At 37.1% G+C, this 21823-nt stretch overlaps 1 protein-coding gene across 7 annotated transcripts in view; it reads right to left on the minus strand.

The window, feature by feature from the left end:
• Nucleotides 1-21823, minus strand: part of RIC1 (RIC1 homolog, RAB6A GEF complex partner 1) — a 153489-nt gene that overhangs the window by 12356 nt on the left and 119310 nt on the right. For 6 of the 7 annotated variants that reach the window (XM_074017525.1, XM_074017527.1, XM_015437202.3 and 3 more), the window contains 10 exons: nt 20429-20573; nt 19854-19902; nt 17598-17750; nt 16176-16379; nt 10161-10199; nt 9753-9863; nt 8463-8552; nt 7008-7168; nt 5928-6066; nt 720-836 (listed from right to left, as the gene is read on the minus strand). In XM_074017525.1, the coding sequence (XP_073873626.1) occupies nt 720-836; nt 5928-6066; nt 7008-7168; nt 8463-8552; nt 9753-9863; nt 10161-10199; nt 16176-16379; nt 17598-17750; nt 19854-19902; nt 20429-20573 (1208 nt within the window). The remainder of the gene's footprint in view (nt 1-719; nt 837-5927; nt 6067-7007; nt 7169-8462; nt 8553-9752; nt 9864-10160; nt 10200-16175; nt 16380-17597; nt 17751-19853; nt 19903-20428; nt 20574-21823) is intronic. The other variant, XM_005581784.4, reaches the window with a different exon arrangement.

Consider the following 21823-nt stretch of genomic DNA (forward strand, 5'->3'; position numbering starts at 1 on the left):
CTAGGTACTAGTTTACTAAGTCTTTCAAATGATAGTATAATATCTTTTTGGGAAAAGCAAGGGAATCTATTTAGAGTTAATAAAAGTATCCTGGCCTCTTAAAGTATATACACTTAAATCTAAAAACAAAACACCCCATGAACTTCACCACTCTATCCCTATATATATATTTTTTGAGACAGAGTCTCGCTCTGTCGCCCAGGCTGGAGCACAGTGGCGCAATCTCGGCTCACTGAAAGCTCCGCCTCCCGGGTTCATGGCATTCTCCTGCCTCAGCCTCCCTAGTAGCTGGGACTACAGGCGCCCGCCACCGCGCTTGGCTAATTTTTTGTATTTTTAGTAGAGACGGGGTTTCACTGTATTAGCCAGGATGGTCTTGATCTCCTGACCTCGTGATCTGCCCACCTAGGCCTCCCAAAGAGCTGGGATTACAGGCATGAGCCACTGCGCCCGGCCTCTATCCCTTTTTTTTCCCATTAGAATTCGCAATGAATGATGCCTAAGCAGTAACATATGGAGTATGGAACATTTCATGATCATTTTGGGACCTTATCCTCCAGTCAGTCAGTCTTACACCCAGAGGCTTAAGACTAATTTTATGGACTTACAATTTCTCGTTTCCAAATCATAAAATACTCTTCTCCTAAATTCTTTCATTCCTTCATCCTTATCCCATACCTTCTTAATGTTTGAAAAGAAATGATTTGCACTTTACTCACAAGTTTCCTTTGGTTAGGGTTACTGTCCTTCTCCCGGATCTGTGGGCCTGACCTGTCCCTCTGCATCATGATGAGCTGTCCTGCCAGGTTTAACATAATGCTCTCTGCACCACGAGCCTGAAATTTAAGAAAAAGCAGCTAAATTCATACTTCTGTATCAGTATGCTTTCTGCATCTCCCCCCCCAATCCATAAGGTTTATAGATTAAAGAACACAATGTTTATTGAGGTTATATTATGTACAGCCATTCTGCTAGGCTCTGTGGGAATACAAGGAGCTTTCTGGCTAGGATGGTACAAAGTCTAACACATAATGCAATTAATGAACACCACCAGTGACATAAGAATGAGGGCAGAGTTGAATTATCCTGAAAAAACTAAGAGAACTTTAGAAGTTTATCAAAATGAGAGATCAGTGATCTATCTGCCACAACTACAGGAAGTTTAAAAGGATGCAGTGGAACCTGACAGATGAGGAAGACATACACAAGTGGGAGAGTAAGGGTTAGTAGAAGTGTGCAATGAAAACGAAGACAGGGAACTACTGGGAAAGTGAGAACAGTCTGGCTAGACTAGGGACATTATGAGAACAAAGCTGGATGGTAACAGCCCTTCAAGGAGGATTTAGAAAGCCAGGTAAAAGAGCAGCAGGAAAGAAGCCACTACTTATGGCTCTTGATTAAGACAGTTATTTAAAAAATCAGAGTTAATCAGGATAGGTTACTGAGGAGAGGCAGATTTCATGGGTGTTGACTTCAGAAATGAGAAAATAGTCTGCCTTTTTATTATGAAAAATTTCAATCAAACCTCAGAGAGCCTAGTATAATGATTTCCTATTGAGCCCTATCACCCAACTTAAAGCATTATGCACATTAAACTTTGAGCAGCCCTGTTTTAAAAGGAATCTCAGGTATCAAGTCATTTCCACCTGTAAAGAGGAAGGAAACTTTTGGTTAAAAAAATAGAACTTACTGCTATCCTAGACATGAAAGGTAGAAAAAGAGAAGAACCACAGACGATTTCCAGGTTAGCGGAGGTGCTAGACAAGTTGAAGTTATTATCACTGATAGAAGGTAGGAAGAGAAATTAGGGAAGGGAAAACAAAAGAGTTTCCCTTTTTCTTTTTGGCTCATTTAATTTGGAAAAAAACCAAAAAACCAAAAAACAAAAAACAAAAACTTTAAGACTTCCAGGTAAAAATGTGAGCAATGACTAAATCAGAGATGACTGTACCAGCATCAGAAGCTTAAAGGTGAGGCTGGGCCAGGCTGGGCGCAGTGGCTCACGCCTGTAATCCCAGCACTTTGGGAGGCCAAGGCGGGTGGATCACGAGGTCAGGAGTTTGAGACCAGCCTGGCCAAGATGGTGAAACTCCGTCTCTACTAAAAATACAAAATAAGCCAGGCACGGTGGCAGGCGCCTGTAATCCCAGCTATTCAGAAGGCTGAGGCAGAAGAATCACTTGAACCCGGGAGGCGGAGGTTGCAGTGAGCCAAGATCACGCCACTGCACTCTAGCCTGGGTGACAAAGCAAGACTCCAGCTCAAAAAAAAAAGGTGAAGCTGGTAAACTGAAGGAGATAGATGTTCCTCAGGCACAGTAGCCAGGGAAAAAGGAGCAGCGGGCCATTACCTGAGCTTCTGGAAAACAAAAGAGAAATAGGGAAGCACAATGCTATATATGCTATATAAACAGAAGGAAAGAATTTCAGGGAGGTAAGAATGACTGTTCAAAACTTGTGGGATTGTGTCCCAGTCTTTGCTGCATGCTGGCAGGATTAATTTAAGCTGCCAATATCATTTAGGGTTCATCAAGAAAACAACAGCCACCCTATACTAGTTGCAAAATACCTGGCTATACAAACTACTCTTGCTTACTGCTTTCAGATTCTACAGGGGATTGTGTATAAAGAAATGACTAAATAAAAAATTGGGTATCTATCCAGAAAGTAATTTGGAGGTATGAAAAGCGAACATGGAATTTAGGTGTGTGGGAACTAGAAGAGTCAGACACCTAGATAACAGTAAAATGTAGCTAGATAGCAGAGGAAAAAAAAACACAAACACCTGCAGCAAAACAGCATGACTGGGGATTGGCATACACTAAAACACTTCAAAAGACCTTAAAGGCATTTACTGTAATTCACCACAATATGACTAATATTTATAATGACTACCTTAAGTTTTAAGATGGTAGATATCACCGTATTTCATACTAATTCATTAAAAAAGTACACTTCTCTTTTCTTCAGTGAGTGGGTATTATCAGTATCCGATCTTAGCATTCAACATTTTCTGATAATGTTAAAGATGACTGCAACAGCACTCTCAGGCAACTTTAATAAAGCTTTCAGAAAAAAGCAAGGGCTACCTGTATGCTCAAAATCCTAAATTTGAAGGAACCCCAAACTCCATCTCTTACCCTAAAAAAATCCCTGGCAGATGATTATCCACGAGAGTTTCAGTAGCAAGGAGCTCACTCTCATAGAGAGACTATCTTGCTGTTGAAGAGTTTTCACTGTTACTACAATTTTTTTTTTTAACTTTAGTATTAAATCAAAACTTACTTTGCTCTAGCATTCTTTGTCTTCCCTCTATGGTAATCAGTCAATTTTAACTTCTTAATCTGCTCCAGCCAAATTAAGCACCTTCTCTTTGTGAAAGGTCCTCTCTAAATATGGTATCCAGTACTACTGATGCCACTGGTTGTCTACTCTATCTGGGATATATGAGTCCTTTTTTAAACATGAAAACTTTAAATATGATTAAAAGTAGGGAGAATAGTATAATGAACTTCCACACTGCCATTATCCAGATTCACAATTATCAAGATTTTGCCTTATGTGCTCCATCCATCCCTTATTTTTTTTTCCAGTTTTGTCAGAGTATTTTCAAGTAAGATATGCTACCCATTTTACTTCTATATGTTTAATATGCATTCCTAAAATATACGGGCATCTGCTTACATAGCCACGATGCTAGTATCACATCCAATAAAATTTACAATTATTCCCTACTTTCTCTCCCCATTAGTATTTAAATATCCCTAATTGTTTCAACAGTGTCTTTTCATAGCTTGTTTGAATGAAGATACAAATGAGCTTACTGACTTGGTTCTGTAGGGTGACGATTATCAGATTTGCCTCACAAATGAGTTTTACCCACTGCATTTGGTTTTTATGGCTTCAAAATCTTATTTAATCTAGAAGATGCGCTTCTTTCTCCCCCATGTTAATGACTTGTAGCTGTCCAACAGAATGTCTCGTATTCTGCTTCCTTGTGGTAGGGAAGATGACGCTGTACACTTGATTTGATTTGTGTTCAAGATTTTTGGCAATAATTCTTGTGAACTTCATGCTATATCACCTCAAGAAGCATACCATACCTGGTTTTCCCATTTTTAGTGATGCTAAGATTGATTAGTTCCTCAGGACTGCAAAATGATTTTTAAATTGTCACAGCTTTTTTCACACCTTTTATCTAAACTTCTGTAAAAGAGCATATTCCCTTATCAATTAGGACTAACTGGTTACCATTAAATATGATTTGCAGAGGAAATGGGAACTATATTTTAAAGGAGAAAACCAATTTTACCTATAGAAGGGAGACCGAGGCTGAGCACGGTCACTCACGCCTGTAATCTCAGCAATTTGGAAGGCCGAGGTAAGTGGATCATGAGGTCAAGAGATTGAGACCATCCTGGCCAACATGGTGAATCCCCGTCTCTACTAAATATACAAAAATTAGCTGGGCGTGATGGCACACCCCTGTAGTCCCAGCTACTCAGGAGGCCGAGGCAGGAGAATCACTTGAACGTGGGAGGCAGAGGTTGCAGTGAGCCAAGATTGCGCCACTGCACTCCAGCCTGGCGACAGAGTGAGACTCTTGTCTCAAAAAAGGAAAAAAGGAAAAAAAAAAAAAAAAAAGAAGGGAGACCAAGATGGTTAAGAGGTCTAGAACAAATATCACATGAAATAGTTGGAGGTATGTCACATGAAATAGTTGGAGATATGGAAGTATTTAGCATGCAGATAAGAAGACAGAGAGGTTTGAGGAGAGAAGGAGAAGACAAGGAATGATAACTGTCTGCAAGTATTTTAGGGGTCATCATGTGGAAGAGGGAGTAGCTTTTACAATGTCTTGTTACAAAGAATAGAGAACTGGGATAGAATGTAACAAAATCGATTTTAGATTCATATAAGTAATATTACATTCCCCATAACTGGATAGTCTACTGCACTGTTTTCTAATTATTTTATGGAGTGTTGAGGTTTGACAGAAGTGCCTCAATAGGAAGTAAAAGACAGACTGGGCAGACAGGGATGACAAATAAATCTACATACAATTTTCCTCTGACAATAAGTTCCCAGTTGACACGAAGTTTACAAACCACTGAAATAGGAAGTTATGCAACGTGGGTCCTGGTCACCCTACTTCCCTGTTACTTTACCCAGACACGATGGGATTATACTTTCTCTTTCCTCGTAATTAACTAATTATAAAGCCCCTGCTATTCTATACTCAATTCTACTTCTTTCCGTATCCTTTTTCACTGCCCAAGTTCAGACTATGAACACCACTGACCTAGATCATTACAATGACCTCCCAGTTGCTCTCCCTACCGTAGTTTTGTCTTACTCCAGTTCATTTTCCTCCTTATAGTAAACATTATAAAGGTTAGATCTAATAATATCTACCTTAAAACACTTTAGACTTAAAGTCTAAAATTATCAATATTATCTACAAGACTTATATCTTTCAATTTCCATGTCCCAGTCACTGTAAAATTCTTCCAATTCCCTGAGTGTGTCATGTTCTCTCTTGTCTATGGGCCTCTGCACTACCATTCCTTCCACCTGAAAATCCATCCCCTCTTAACTTAGATAATCTCTACTTATTCTCCTGGTTTTAATTTAAATGATACAGAAATCTCTGATTATTCAGATTATTATAGGTTTTTGTTATATGCTCTCACAGTAATGTATACTACTTTTTGGCACACATAACAGGAACAATTCATTATGTATGTAATTATTTAATGCCTGAGCAGAAAGCATGTCTTTTTAATTTGCCACTGCAACCCAGCATCCTCATATAAGGTACATTTTAGACACTTAGTATTTATTTGCTGAACAAATAGTTCCTAATATGGACTCGAATACCAAAAACTGAGATGTAAACTCCAAAGAGCTTTGATAATGGAATGGTACCTGCTGTGGCATTTTCAAGGTGATTCCATTCTCTGTACTCACTGATGTCAGAGTGACAGATACTACCAGGAAAGGGTGAGGAATGTAGCGTGACATGGAAACCTCCTGAAGAACTTGAATACCAGCAGTAGTATTTGGACTGTAAAAACAAAAGAAACCCACATACCTCAACAACAATGCTAACAAAATTTTCTTTCTTTTCCACTAGTAATAGTATTAGACTTCATGCTTATGGAAGACTCAGATGTCTTCTACCTATCATCTTCTCCCCATATATCCTTCGATCAGGAAGTTGGCAATGTTGAGGGGAACCAGGGAACATATATGGGGATGAGACAGAAAGAAAGGGAGTAACAAATAGGAGGGAAGACGAAAACTAGGGAAGAAGCTATAAGAATACAAATATTTAAGTGGAAAAAACTAGTTGATTGAGAAAGAATGACGGTTCAATCACTGAGGCTAGTGAGATGTCTTAATTTTTATCTTGCATTACTCCTCAATCACTGTGCTATTTCAGTAAATACATACTTCAATTAACCTCTGAGAACAAAAACAGAACTCAACGGTGTGGTCTAAATATGTCGCAAGTAGACCAGATGCCAACACAAATATAAGGCAACATGCAGCAGCAACAACACTGCTGATTTTTTTCTGCCCCAGACTATAGCCATCTAGCTCAGTGGAAATATAAGTCAGTTTGCTAAGGACATGCTTCCTACAGTCTTAAAGTTGTGGAACTCCTTCAAATTCCCACCAAGTATCGGGAGCACTAGGAGAGTCAGTAACCATTTATTTTCAAGGTTGTGAAAAAAATTTAGTATCTAAGGGTTTAACCTCATTCCAAACTAGATTTTTTTTTTCAAATGACTCCAGGAAGATAAGCTAAAGAAGTTAGTGTAGGATATTTCTTTTTTCTTAGCTATTATATCAATATCACTAATTAAAACTTGCTTTTTTTACTTCTAACAAAAATGAGATTGAATATAAAAGTGGAATAACTGTTTTGAGAAAATAAAAACTACAAAAGAAAAACGTGATAAATAGGAGCAAAAAGTGACTTCTCATATGCCAGATACTTACCCATCAGATTTTCTTTCAATACTGTAAAGGCATATTGAACAGTCTGCTCTAAATACTATTACCATGTCCTGGAAGACACTAAGCAGTAATGTTTCTGCTTGTGCTTTGGTGACATGAGCAAAGGCATTGTCCAGATTTGATGTTCGCAAGTATACTCTAAGCTGAAGAAAACAAAAATAAATAAAATTATAAAAACAAGATAACTGCTAGGGATGACCAAATACTTTAAACATGCTGTTTTTATCTTCTGACTTTTTTTTTTTTTTTTTTTTTTTTAGTAACAGGAATTAAAAGAACTATCTAAGCTTTAACAATAAATGGATTATGCTTATATATTTTTGCAGACTAGGCTCATTCTATGAATAAGCAAAGAATGAAGTGATCAAAACTGAATGTACTATTATAAAATATTCCTGTTAGACCTGCTTTATTTATTTATTTATTTATTTATTTATTTATTTATTTAAAGGCGGGGTCTCACTGTGTTGCCCAGGCTGGAGTGCAGTGGCATGATCTCAGCTCACTGCTCCTTCTGCCTTCCGGGTTCAAGCAATTCTGCCACCTCAGCCTCCCAAGTAGCTGGGATTACAGGGGTGTGCCACCACGCCTGGCTAATTTTTGCATTTTTAGTAGAGACGGGCTTTCACCATGTTGGTCAGGCTGGTCTTGAACTCCTGACCTCAGGTGATCCACCCTCCTCAGCCTCCCAGAGTGCTTGGATTACAGGCGTGAGCCACCGCACCTGGCCTAGACCTGCAGATTTAGACCTGATACATCATGAGACCAGCAGTTTCTCGAAACAAACAAAAAACCAGATACAGAAGTCTCCTTTATCCATGGCTTTGCTTGCCACAGTTTCAGTTATCTACAGTCAGCCATGGTCTGAAAATAGGTGAGTACAGCATACTAAGATATTCTGAGAGACCACATTCATATAACTTTTATTTCAATATAATGTCATAATTGTTTTATTATTAGTCATTAATCTCTTACAAATTAAACTTTATCATAGGTATGTATGTATAGGAAAAAAGATAGTGCTATATAGGGTTCAGTACTATTAACAGTTTCAGGCATCCAGTGATGGTCTTGGAATGTATCTCCCATAGTTAAGGAGGGGTTACTGTAAATCAGTAACTAAATAAATCTATCTCTGAGGACAGCTGTTCTTATATCATGAAATTTTTTGCTTTTAACTCTTTATTTTCAAACTCCATAGAGAATGTCTGACAGCTAAAATCTTTAGAAAAGGTTTAGATGTCTCAGTTGTCACTTAAAATTTTTTTAAAGTAGTAACCTGAAAAGAAAATCCCACTGGCTAAAAGAAGCTACATTTTTAATTAAAAGATAAAATGTTTTGTTCAGTTTTCAATAGACTATTTTCTATATAAAATTAAATCATGCTTAATAGCTTTAAAATATAAAAATCTGTTATTTCTGAGAGAAAAAACCTACCTCTTCTTGACGGTCATTTATGTTATAACATGCAAGGACCATAAAATCATTCCACCAGGCTAGGCCACCTGTCACGATCATATTTTGCTCCTTAAAATAAAAATTTTTTAAAAAATTTACCTTATGCTACCAGGAATTATAACAAAGTAATATATTTATAAAAATTCTTACCCAGACAAAGCTTAAATTATTGTTTTTTGAGACAGTCTCACTCTGTCACCCATGCTGGCGTGCAGTGGCTCAATCTCAGCTCCCTGCAACCTCTGCCTCCTGGGTTCAAGCAATTCTCATGTCTCAGCCGCATCCCAAGTAGCTGAGATTACAAGCATGCACCAACACACCTAGCTAATTTTTGTATATTTTGTAGGGACGGGGTTTCGCCATGTTGGCCAGGCTGGTCTTGGATTCCTGGCCTCAAGTGATCTGCCCACTTCAGCCTCCCAAAGTGCTGGGATTACAGGCGTGAGCCACCGCACCTAGCCAAAGATCAAATTATTCTGTTCTACTCTCCCTCTCCAGTGATAACTCTAGAGCCTTTATTAATAATGATCCATATCCTGTTTATAAAAATAAATATTTCTTTAAGAAGGCAAATATACCATTAAAAATAACTGGGTGCTATATACCATCATCATTCCAACACCCAATAGGGCTTGGTGTAAATTCTGGCTTAATCACATATCAGATGAGTAACTGAATCCTAGTTTTGTGTGTGTGTGTGTGTGTGTGTGTTTACATCGAAAGATAAGTAACAGGAGTGCCTTCATTGGGTTGCTATGCAGATGAGTAAGGTAACATATATGAAAGTGCCTTAAAATGCCTAACACACAATAGGCACTTAACAAGTATTGATTTCCTTCTCTTCCAACTGCATGCATGTATGTACATACACATACATACACACACACACACATACGCTCACTATCCCATATACATCACACACAGAACAGGCAGGGAATGATCTCAAATTCTGTGGAAATCTATTCTGATCAAATTTGATAAACTCAAGCTGGAATGTAAGAATAAATCCTTAGGCTAAAGAATTATAGTTACTGATCTTAACAAGAATTAAAAATAAACCAAACTATTTCAACACAAGATCCTTTATCAAATAGCAAGTATTTTATCAGAATCAAATCTTAGACATTATTCAATATCACTTTTTAATATCTGATTTTCCTTATTTTTAATAAGTAACCAAAATTACTTAGTGATAAACTTTATAGCTATTTCATATTGTAGTTCTCTTATACTTTGAGAAATAGGTTTTTAATCTCAAAAAAGACTAACCTGGGTAATGTTTCCAAAAAGTTTCCATTTTTTGGTGAGTAAAGAGTAATGTGCAAAACCAAACTTGCCAACCACAGCAATATTCTGTCCAAGCTTATCAATAGCTGAAAACTGTTTGAAAAAAAAAATAAGAACTTTTCCTTGCAAACCTATATACTTTATTAGGCATAAAGAGCTTAGTATTGTGTCAGGCAAATAGACTATTAATAAATGTCTGCTAATTAAATATTTTAAAATCTAAATATTCAGTTATAGCTGACAAAATTATAGATGTTAATATACTAGCAATGTTACAACAGATCAAGTGTTTTATTTTTCTCAAATCACCCACTGAAGGGCTCTTCCCAGAATGCCTCTTGCAGCAAATGCTAGCCAACAAAAGTTAACACCAACAAAGTAACAACTCACCCGTATAGGCCAATTGCTCTCTAGATAGGTGCTGGAAATCTACAGAAAATAACACATCAGTTTGGTAAAACTTATGAAATATATTTAAACTTAAAGCATTAAGTTATCACAATATGAGATTCATCTTCCTGAACAATGTTTAAGGTGCCCCCCCAGTTGGTAGCGGAGCACTTGGAATTCACCATTTGTATATGAATCAGTGTTTTACATCTTATGTTTGTTATTTCATGTTTCTAGGCACCAGGCTTTCCTCTCCCCGCCCCTTACCCCTTACGATGTTTCTGTTTGTTTTAAATATTGAATTCAATAATTACGGACTGACAAGAGATTTTCAGAGAAGGCACCCATGAGGGCAGCTATGAATTGTGCAGATGAACAGTTTGGGTTTGCTGATATAAACCATTCCAAAACAACCTAATCTAATACAATTACAGCCTCAGAAAAAGTTCTGGTTTTTAATGGAAATATTTTTATTACTTTTACACTTTTCTGATTAAAAAAGCAATGCTCAGGCCAGGTGCGGCTGCTCACGCTATAATCCCAGCACTTTGGGAGGCCGAGGCAGGTGGATCACCTGAGGTCAGGAGTTTGTGACCAGCTTGACCAACAGGGCAAAACCCCATTTCTACTAAAAATACAAAACTAACTGTGCATGGTGGCGCATGCCTGTAATCCCAACTACATGGGAGACTAAGGCAGGAGAATCGCTTGAACTCGGGAGGCAGAGGTTGCAGTCAGTGAGCCAAGATCACGCCACTGCACTCCAGCCTGGGCAACAAGAGTGAAACTCTGTCTCAAAAAAAAATTAAAAAAGCTTATAAAATTATACAATATAAAAATTGACAAAATGAAGTTCTCTGTTGTTTAGGGACAACCACTGGTAGCTTTTATTCTGTCTTTAAATATATATATATATATACACACACACACACATGAAAGAGTGTATGTAAGCTGTTATTTTTCTATTGGAGTATTTGACTTATCTACAAGAACTTTTAATATATTACAAATATTAACTCTATCTGCAAGAAAAGGGGTTAATTTTTCCACATTGTTTGTCTTACATCTTTGAACATGGTGTCTTTGTATCATCCTAACAACACCTTTCAATTTAAATAATTGATACAGGATATCAATATACATTAAGTAAATTTTTGTTTTAATGAGACTGATCTCTCCAGCCTGCTGATTAGTTTTCATGAGCACATGCTGGAGCAGGGCAAGAATTAACAGAACCGAACAAAAAAAGAGTCTTCTGTTCTTGGAATAAGAAAAGCTTCAATTTGTTCAAATTTATTTTCATTTTACTCTAAGAAGAGTTGTCACGGCTGGGCGCGGTGGCTCAAGCCTGTAATCCCAGCACTTTGGGAGGCCGAGACGGGTGGATCACGAGGTCAGATCGAGATCATCCTGGCTAAAATGGTGAAACCCCGTCTCTACTAAAAAAAAATACAAAAAACTAGCCGGGCGAGGTGGCGGGCGCCTGTAGTCCCAGCTACTCGGGAGGCTGAGGCAGGAGAATGGTGTAAACCCGGGAGGCGGAGCTTGCAGTGAGCTGAGATCCGGCCACTGCACTGCAACCTGGGCGACAGAGCGAGACTCTGTCTCAAAAAAAAAAAAAAAAAAAAGTTGTTGTCACATGTTTAAAAACTAAAGACCAAATTAAAAAGCTAAGTCAACTGCAATCAAACCCAGTAAGATTGTGTAATGTGAAGATAGAACAAAAATTAAGTAAAAGCAATATGCTTTAAACATCTGTATTAACCTTGAAAAAATTCAATAGAACTATTTGTTATACTTCACTTAAGTGCTTTACTTACTACTTATTATTTGTTATACTTAAGTTGACTTAAGTCAACTTAAAATCCAACTAAATCTATAGCTTAATAAATTAATAAAATTCACTATGGGCCAGGTGCAGTGGCTCACGCCTGTAATCCCAGCACTTTGGGAGGCCGAGGCGGGCAGATTGCCTGAGGTCAGGAGTTCGAGACCAGCCCGGCCAGCATGGTGAAACTCTGTCTTTACTAAAAATACAAAAATTAGCCGGGCATGATGGCAGGTGCCTGTAATCCCAGCTACTCGGGAAGCTGAGGTAGGAGAATCACTTGAACCTGGGAGGTGGAAGTTGCAGTGAGCCGAGATTGCACCATTGCACTCCAGCCTGGGCAACAAAGTGAGACTCTGTCTCCCCGCACCACCCCCTCAAAAAAAAAATCACTATGATGGGTAAAAATTCGTTCAGAATAATGGTACACTTAAGGTAATGATTGGGTGGTGAAATAAAAGTTGAAAGCATTTTCAACTTTTTTCAGCAGTCACTCACAGCAGGAGGATGTACCTGAGTATAACTGTGCCAATCACCCATGGCACTAAAAGGAATCCTCACCTCCCTCAAACCTTGGTATTTCATGAGTACTTATGAAACGTGTGGTTGGGTAATGGAGGAGCTGGGATCTTACTACAAAAGTGGATTCTAACACAAAGAGTTTCTAATAATGGGAACCAAAGTTAAGTCTTATCAAATGATCACACTATGATCAGTATCTATAAGAGAAAACAATTTATTCTGTAAAAATCTATGAAGTGTCACAAATGATTTATTTTAAAAACTTAAGGTGTTAAGTTTAGAACAAAGCTTTATTTTTCATGCAGTTTTCTGTCTAAAGATACTATGTATTTTCTCCAATAGGTCAACTTTATTGATCTATGTGTCATCTGAACTCTGAGCTCTACCTCTAATACTGAGAACAGGAAATGGCAGAGTAAGGAAGAGGCAGCTAATCAGTGAGAAAAAAAACAGGTCATGAAAGCACACTCAGGGCACTAAAGTCATGCCACATCATTGGAAAACTGAGTGCTAAGGTACAGAAACTCTACCCTTATCTTAGAATGTTTCAGTTTCTCTTAAAGAAACTGAATCTGCCCTTATTTGTTACTATGATTTCTAAATTTTAAAGTAACTGCTAAAACTCTGTCTCCTGCCTAGATGAGTTTTGTCTATAACTAGTGAGACTGTGGGAGCCATCCTCCTAGCAGATTTGTTCTGTGCCAAATACCTGGTACACTTGATACATACTGTAGGAAGACAGCAAATAATTTATGAATGAAATAGCCTTTAAATACTGTCTGTTGAAATCCCTAACTTAGTGCCTGATACCCTGTAGGTGCTTATCTCCCACATTTTGTGAAGCTTATTCTTTCTAAACAGCCAAGCTAACTATCAAACCAACACCCTCAGAACACTGGATAATAGATTTATGTACCTTTCAGAAGTAAATGTTTACATCATACAAAATACTGACCATTAAAATAAATGGCAGTCTTAGAAGGGACATGGCCTAAAACTAGAAGGTTTGTGTTTTGTAAAATTTCGGAAGTTTGTGCCCCATATGTCAACAAATGACTTTCAAAAGTTTTAAAATTTCTAAGTAAGAAAAAACTTTTTAAAAAGCACCTTGGCTGGTGCTTGCTTTGGCTGGGTGCAGTGACTCATGCCTGTAATCCCAGCGCTTTGAGAGGCCAAGGCAGGTGGATCACAAGGTCAGGAGTTCGAGACCAGCCTGGCCAACATGGTGAAACCCTGTCTCTACTAAAAATACAAAAATTAGCCGGGCGTGGTGGCAGGTGCCTGTAATCCCAGCTACTCGGGAGGCTGAGACAGCAGAATCGCTTGAACCCTGGAGGCGGAGGTTGCAGTGAGATAAGATCGCGCCACTGCACTCCAGCCTGGGCAACAAAGAACAAACTCGATCTCAAAAAAAAGCACCGCCTTTACTGCCAGCTACCAATCCTGCTTCTGACAAGTATGTATTTGTTTTGTTTTAGTTAAAGAAAAATCCTAAGTAACATAGAATTTTCCAGTCTGGAAGCTAAGGAGTATCAGATAGCAGGTTTAAACAAACAAACAAAAAACTAGTATTCTAAATGAGAAACAGAACAGGCAGCAGAATTAGTTGGAGTTCATCTAAGCTACACAAGAAGCATACAAAGAATAAATCATGCAAACAAAATCAACTTTGACAGAGGATGTGGTCACTTATCTTAGAAAAAAGGATAATACTGTAGGGTAAATTAAACCAGGCAACTATGTTTCTTCAGGGAGTCATGATAAATGGCTAAAAAGCCTAGAACGTAAAGGTTTAGCATTAGACAGACACTGTATACTGCCCTATACACCACCACCATAACTGCACTGAATCACATAGCTGGAGTGCCAGCAAAATATAGGGCAACTCCAGTGCAAACTGCCAAACAGGCAAATTCTAAGTTTTAGCTCAAAGTCAGTAGTGTATTATGTGATTTAATACTCAGTACCTTGGTTTTAAAATACATTAGATTGTTACTTTAACATAGAGTCATGATAAAGATAAGTCTGCCACTACTCTGCTGGGTGAACTGGACAAGTCATATAACTTCCCTGATCCTCAGTTACCACATGTATCAAATCCAGTTGGACTTTATGATAATCTCTAAGGTCCTTCCAGCTTGAAAAATTCTATGAGCTCATTATAATTGTTTTGGCAGTACAAAACAATTAATGTGGCATTATTTATGTTATTTTTAAGGAAACTGGTAAACTAGGTAAACTCAGGTTTTAAAAGTTCATCTGTCTAAATATCTTTAGCTATCGAAAGAATAGAATAACAGTAGAATCTTGCTGGTACCCAGTCCTAAAATCAGTGTTAAAATGTTTCTCTTATATGGGATACTTCATAGATGCTTAAGAATCACAGAATCACTGAGTTTTTGAGCTGGAAGGAAATTCAATTTTTGTTATTGCCTGATCGATTTTTTAGTTCCAGACCTACCTTCTTTGATCCTCTGCTCTACTTGGCTCTCTGGTAACACAGACCTGGCTAGGCAGAACTGGCATTGATGCTAGGTCAGTGTAGAATGAATAGTTCAAAGTATGGGGAAATGAAAATAGCAGAGAAATGGCTATAGGAGAGAAGGGAGCAGTGGAAAATTTTAGTCAAGGAAGTAGCTAATGCAGTTTTATTTAAAAATTGTTACTAATTATAAAATGGTATGTACATTGTTTGATTCTATGAGTTTTTATTAATGTAAGTACATTTTCTTTTAGTGTATACCACATGTCAATGTAGGAGATAATCCTTCAACCTTTCTTTCACATGACCATTTTTTTGTCCCTCATTATCTTCACTCAAAGCCAACTGAAAATAACATGGGAGCTGAAGTAGGCTAGTAGGGTAAACATACAGAGTCAAAGTAAGGCAAAGAATTATGGAAATAGAAACTGACTAAAAGAAACTAAGAGTGGGCTTTAATGTACCTAAAATATTTTGCTATCAAAAGGGGAAAGAAAATACTCAGGACACTGAAATTATGTATGCAAGTTTCTTTTAAGAAACTTCAACTTACTGGTTTCCCCAAAATTATTTTACTTGGTATCAAAATTCAGAATTGATTTCTATGTTAAATGTCAGTTTATCAGAATTACTGTAAGACACTGTTAATTTAACAGTGATATCAGAATGAATAAATAATTTGGAATGAGATTAGCTAATAAAATTATTAACAATAAAGCTCTCTACTGATCACAAGTCTGCAATTAGGGTCCAAAGTCACGTGATTAACCTCAACGTGGCCCCATTAGGATTGTAAGGTCAGCTGCACAGAATACTAGTTGATGTTCCACTTTCCGTGAGATTATTACACTTTGTTTTGCCTGTGCAAATCCGTACAGCTAAATTTATACAAAAAAGAGGCTAAAAATAAAATAAATAGTTCTCAATGAGAAGGCAAAACGAACTTCTAGTTCTTGACATTATTAATGGACTTGAAGCAGGTGGGGATACACTCTACGCCAATGGAAAGAAAGGAGGGAGAAGACAAGAGGACAAGAACACAGAAAAGCAGAAGAGGGACATGACAAAATGGTTAAAAGGATTCTCAGTTGCCTGAAGTTAAAAGATGAAATATTTAATAATCTGTTCCAGGTGATATTCTACCAAAGAATAAGTCTCTTATAATCAGTAATTAAAGATTTACCTGTACAACATGCCAATGCCGATGTCCAAGTAAAGTGCTTAATCCCTGAGACTCTAAACCTCCATCTGCAAATGGGCTCTTTTCTCGACTGGGCTTATGCTCAGAGTGTGTTGAAGAACTCCTAGGATTCTGGGTTTGTGAAGCCTCTCCACAGTTCAAGTACAAGCGGTCCTCGCCCTGAAGCAACACCTGCTCTTGGTTACTCTAAATGAGGGTAAGAGGAACGAGAGGGCAAAGGAAGAAAGCAAATAAAAACAACTCAATATTACGTAGGAGAAAACACATCGATTTAGTTTTATTATAGGAAATGTACATATATCTCGATGTTGATTTTCTTCACAGAGGACAAAGACTACACAATAATCTCATGCACTGTTATAACTAGAAAGAATAGTGATCTTAGTGACTATGAGTTTTCAACTAGAAAGTCAGTGTTCTCAAAGGTGAGTAGACTCATTAACTATTCAGATCAGACAAAGCAGCACCTACCCTTATCGCCTTTCCATTTTAGTCCAAATGCTGGTTTGACATAAAACTCAAGGGTGCTTTTAAATTATTATTTGGGATGGGGAAGGGAGGGAGAAATGTTCTTTTCTTTTCTGGGGATCCTTAATCTTCAAGTGGAATAATGGATCTGAGATTCAGGCTATTTTCACATTCTTTCTGGATGTGTTGTAAACTTTAATTAGAAATCTGTTGTACCAAATATCCATTAAAAAGCCATTGATGGTAGATATTAAGATATGCATTTTTAACATGTAACATATACCATTACTGTATATTAGCAATATATAATAATATTAGTATACACTATTTCAGCTAGAAATACAAGACGCAGTGTTTGAGGCGGTGTTTCTAAAAGTAAGTCCTCAGACATACTTTCTTCAAGCTGTTTCTTAAAAAGTCACAGTTAAATAAGCATGGGGAACACTGTTTTTTATATACCACCTCCTGGATTTTCATGATGCACATTAGCATATTTAAGACTCTGGAGTCCTAAAATAAATAAATCTCTACAATTTTGTTTTACCTTTATTTGACACTTATATGGAAACAAAACTTTTGGAAAATCCTGTGGAATTGCTACTAATATCTCTCATAAGTAGTGCCTAGAGGAACACGCTTTGGGAAATGCTATTCAGATAAAGACTAAATTACTCAAATTATTTAAATAAATATATAAACAGTGCTTTCTGTCAAATTGCTTATGATCCTTTTGAAAGAATAGGACCAAAGAAACACAACCCATTGAGAAATAAAATTTTGGTATAAATTTAATATAAATTAAAAAGAAACACAAGAATCATAGAAAAGAAGATAATATGCCAATTTTAGAAGTATACACCATATGTATGTCATAAAGAAGGGTCTGAACTTCTAACATAAAAGACACTAAAAAATTAGAGCTTTAAATATACTTACCATACAAGGGTTTACAGTGAGTACACTCTTAATAAACTGAAATAACAGGATGCTGGGCTGTTTAACTACACTCCTGAGGTCAGACTCAATTTCAGTGTTTTGAGAACCAAATCCGCTGATTACCCATAGGTGATAGCCTTCTGCACCCCAGCTCTTAGAGAGAAGAGGGAGAAAAAAAGTCAGAGCAATAAAAGGCTTTTGTATCCCTTTCTAGCTTCAATTATTCAAATTCTGAAATAGCCAATGATAGCATTATTAATGACTTCTGAAGGCTGGAGAAACCGTGATAACACAGACAAGAATCACATCTTCAGTTCCCTGTTAACTAACTCCAGAGGAAACCACCATCACTGCTCTCTATCTACAGAAGTGGAAACATTACCTATCATTCTTAATGCCAGTTTCAGGGTCTTAATCCTAAAAATACCTACTGTGCTCTGTAATTTCTCCATTGCTTTAATTTAGCTGCCTCTCAAATACAAAGAAATTCCTTACAGAAGACACCCCAGGTTACCTAGCAGAAGCCTGGCAAAGAAGCCCCTACAACAGATGCAGTTTTGTATGGAGCAAAAAACATTGGATTGGAAGCTGTGACACTAGAGTTTTCATTATAGCTTGGCTTTTTGTATATATTACCTTGGCCAAGCTGTCTGGTTTCTCAGGATATAAGTTTCTTCCTCTGTAAAATGAGAAGGTTCAAATAAATTCCTCCAGAACCATTCAGTTTTAATATTCTGTAACTAGACTCCATGAGAGTATTTTTAAAGATTAGTGATTCTCAATCTTCAAGCCAAGAAAATGGTAAAGGGACAGGGGTAGCCATGAATTGTTGCAAAATTTCAAAAGTTTAATAGAACTTTTATGTTTTCCTATGATAAAGCTGCATAAAGTTTTAACTAAAATGCTTAGACTCTTAGTTTGTGGCTGAAATATCAACTTAGTGAGACAGACAACACTGGCTGTTGCATGCCATTCAGAAGGCTGACTGGCATTTATAAAAATATGTGGCTAAAAACTTATTTTAAACTATGGAGGTGGGCAAAGACATCAGAAGGGGTCCTTGGTGGTGAAAGGTTGGGAACCACTATTTTAGGCAACCATGGTGGTTTTAATTCTACAAGAAACTCAAGATCAGAAAAATGTCTTCCTCTGTGGAGCAAGAGAGAAGGGAAGCGACAAGCCTCATAGTCACTAAGTTAAAAAGGATGGTACGCAGAGGGGCTACAGCAAGAAAAACTTGTTATGTAAAGACAGGGGTTATATCTCTTTGTTTTCTACAGAAACTCTAGGTAAAAAATAAAAATACAAGTTGAGCCTCGCTAATCCAAAAGTCTGAAATGCTCCAATAGCTGAAACTTTTTGAGGGCTGATATGACACCACAGTAAAAAATTCCACACCTGACTTCATGTGATGAGCTACAGTCAAAATTTTGTTTTATGCACAAAATTATTAAAAATATATTACATTACCTTCACTCTATGTGCATAAGGTATATATAAAACATAAGTAAATTCTGTGTTCAGACTTGAGTCCCATCCCCAAAATGTATTTGCAAATATTCCAAAATCCAAAAAGTTCCAAAATTTGAAACACTTCTGGTCCCAAGCACTTTACATCTATGTAAAGTTTTAAAAATATGCTCAATGCACTGTATACATATATATAGATACAGATATCCTCAAGTAATGCACAAGTGCATATCCTCCAGGAAAAATACCCAATGAGCATTTTACCTCATGTTAAAAGCAAGCAGGCCATGAGAAGACACATACAAAAAAGGCCTCATCTGAACAGTCATTATCATCATAGAGATGATAGGCGTTTGCTAGCCACATCTAAACAAAACACAAATACTGAAAACCAGGCAGCCTTCCAATTAAAAAAAAAGAAAACTTTCATCAAGCAAGAACTGTATAAAGAAGAGTCTTCTGAGACCAAAATAGTTTTGTGATTTTGTCAGATCAACATGAGTGAAAAAAGGGCCAGCCTGGGCAACATGGCAAGACCCCATCTCTACTAAAAGTCAAAAAAATTGTGGATAGTGGCGTGCCTGTAGTCTCAGCTTTGGAAGCTTGAGGCAGGAGGATCGCTTAGAGAGGCTGCAGTGAGCTATGATCTGCCACTGCTCTCCAGCCTGGGTGACAGCACAAGACCCTGTCTCAAAAAATTAAATAAATAAAAATGACCGAAAAAAGGGAAGAAAAATCCAAGCTTTTTTAAATACCATGCCAATTTTTTTTATAGAAAGTACTTACCATAGAGTTGATCTTAAGGGGATCTTTTTTGGTGCCATCAGACCTATAACTGAAACAGAACAGAAACCAAATATAATACAGCCTTCCAATTACACATAATGCACATAAAATTTAGTGTTTTTTTTAAAAAAAATCAAACAGAGTTTGCTCCTTCAAAATAGAAACACATAATAATGCATGAAATACAAAACTGTGGGTTAATACACCTAGGTGTATGTATCTCTCAGCCACATTTTCCGAGGTCCAAGTGACTTCTTGCCAGAGTCATGCAGCTTTTAAAGGTGTGGTCATTTCGTCAGAACTGAACCTCATGTCAGATTCTTTGTGTCTAACATGCTGTCATATACACAATAGGGGTTCAAAAAAATAAATACATTTTTATGGAATGAGATGTAATTTTTTTAAAAAATGAGTGTTCAGAGAATCAATATATTCTGAACAGATTATGAACTTTGCAAACTGTTTTAAGGTAAGAGTCAAGGCACAAAGGGAAGTTCTGATACAAGGTTTTGGTATGCATGCATTGTGAGAAATAATGGAGTTATCTTATCTAAAAATTGTCTTTTTTGACTTACGCAAAATCTCCTCCAAGTGTACAAATCAGCTGTGCTCCAAACACACTCCATAAAGAAAGGCCTCCATATTCCCAGGTCACTATTACAACACTATTGTCAGGAGACCATCTCATCAATTTAACAGCTCCTGTTTTATTCCAAATGTCTGTTAAGAAATAGTGAGAAGAGTTGAAAATAAATAGTTGCTTCAGAAATACTTTTTTTTTTTCCTACATAGTCTATATTTTCAAATCTAAATGAGCAGAAAGGCAAGACTGCTTCAAAAAATAAATCCTGCTCATTTAGGACTACTTAAAATTAGTAAGGCCATTAGTTTTGTCCTGATCTAAGCAGAACAAACTCAGTGCACAGGTGATTTGTAAGAAGTGAAAGCTGTTTCTAGCCACTATTAGCTTGATTAACTTACAACTGTGTAATCTTAAAAGTCTTTGGTTTTGTATAGATCAATTTCTGTAAAACAGGGATAAGGTTACAGTAAAAGCTGTCTTTAGGAAAAAACATATGCAGACCTTAAAAAAGGCTACACAGTAAGGATGATTAAAAAAAATAAGGAGCAAATTTCTGTTTTTGGAAGTACAGCAAATGACACCCTGAATGACTTCCACACTGAAAAAACTAAGATGTTGAATAGAATACTTAAATCCTCAAAACAACCAAAAATACTGAGACAAAGTGCTTGTTCCCTGAATTTTTCTGCCAAACCCTGGAGACCTTGACTTCTACCTCTGATGACTCTAAAGCTCAGAGCTTGCCTAAGGCAGGTAATCTTACAAAAGATACCCATGTAAAGCTGGGACTACACTGGACTATATCCGTGGTATAAGAAAGAATGAGAAAAAAGCCTCTGCCATATAGGAAAAGAATTAGCAAGGAACACTTTCATGTTTCATCAGTGGAACTCTATGGAAAACAACACTCCCTTGATAATCTGAAGCCACAAACCCTCACTCTGATTTGTAATTTGTACAATGTAATGTGGTTCACACAGAGAATACAATGCAAAGGGTTAGAGATTGATGTAGTGCTCCCAAGTGACCAGCAGAAACAAAGACATTTAAATCCTCTCTGGAAAAACTCAAATGTTATCCAGTTCTCAAAGTGTTACACACACACACACACACACACACACACACAAAACGCTTCAAGGAAAACAATCAGCTCTCAGTCAAAAATCCTAAAATACATACACAAATGAGCAAGAACCCAAAGGATCAAGACATGGCAGAAACAGAAAGGCTGCAGATTTTGGGATTGACAGACACAGAATATAAAATAACTGCTTTTCATAGCCAATGAAATAAAGGAGAAGACTCAAACAAGGAGCAGGATGCATACAGATTGGAAAAAGAGCTAAATAAGCCTTTAAATAATAAAAAATACAATAACAAATTAAAA

This window comes from Macaca fascicularis, chromosome 15, assembly GCF_037993035.2.
Source record: "Macaca fascicularis isolate 582-1 chromosome 15, T2T-MFA8v1.1".
Lineage (NCBI taxonomy): Eukaryota > Metazoa > Chordata > Mammalia > Primates > Cercopithecidae > Macaca > Macaca fascicularis.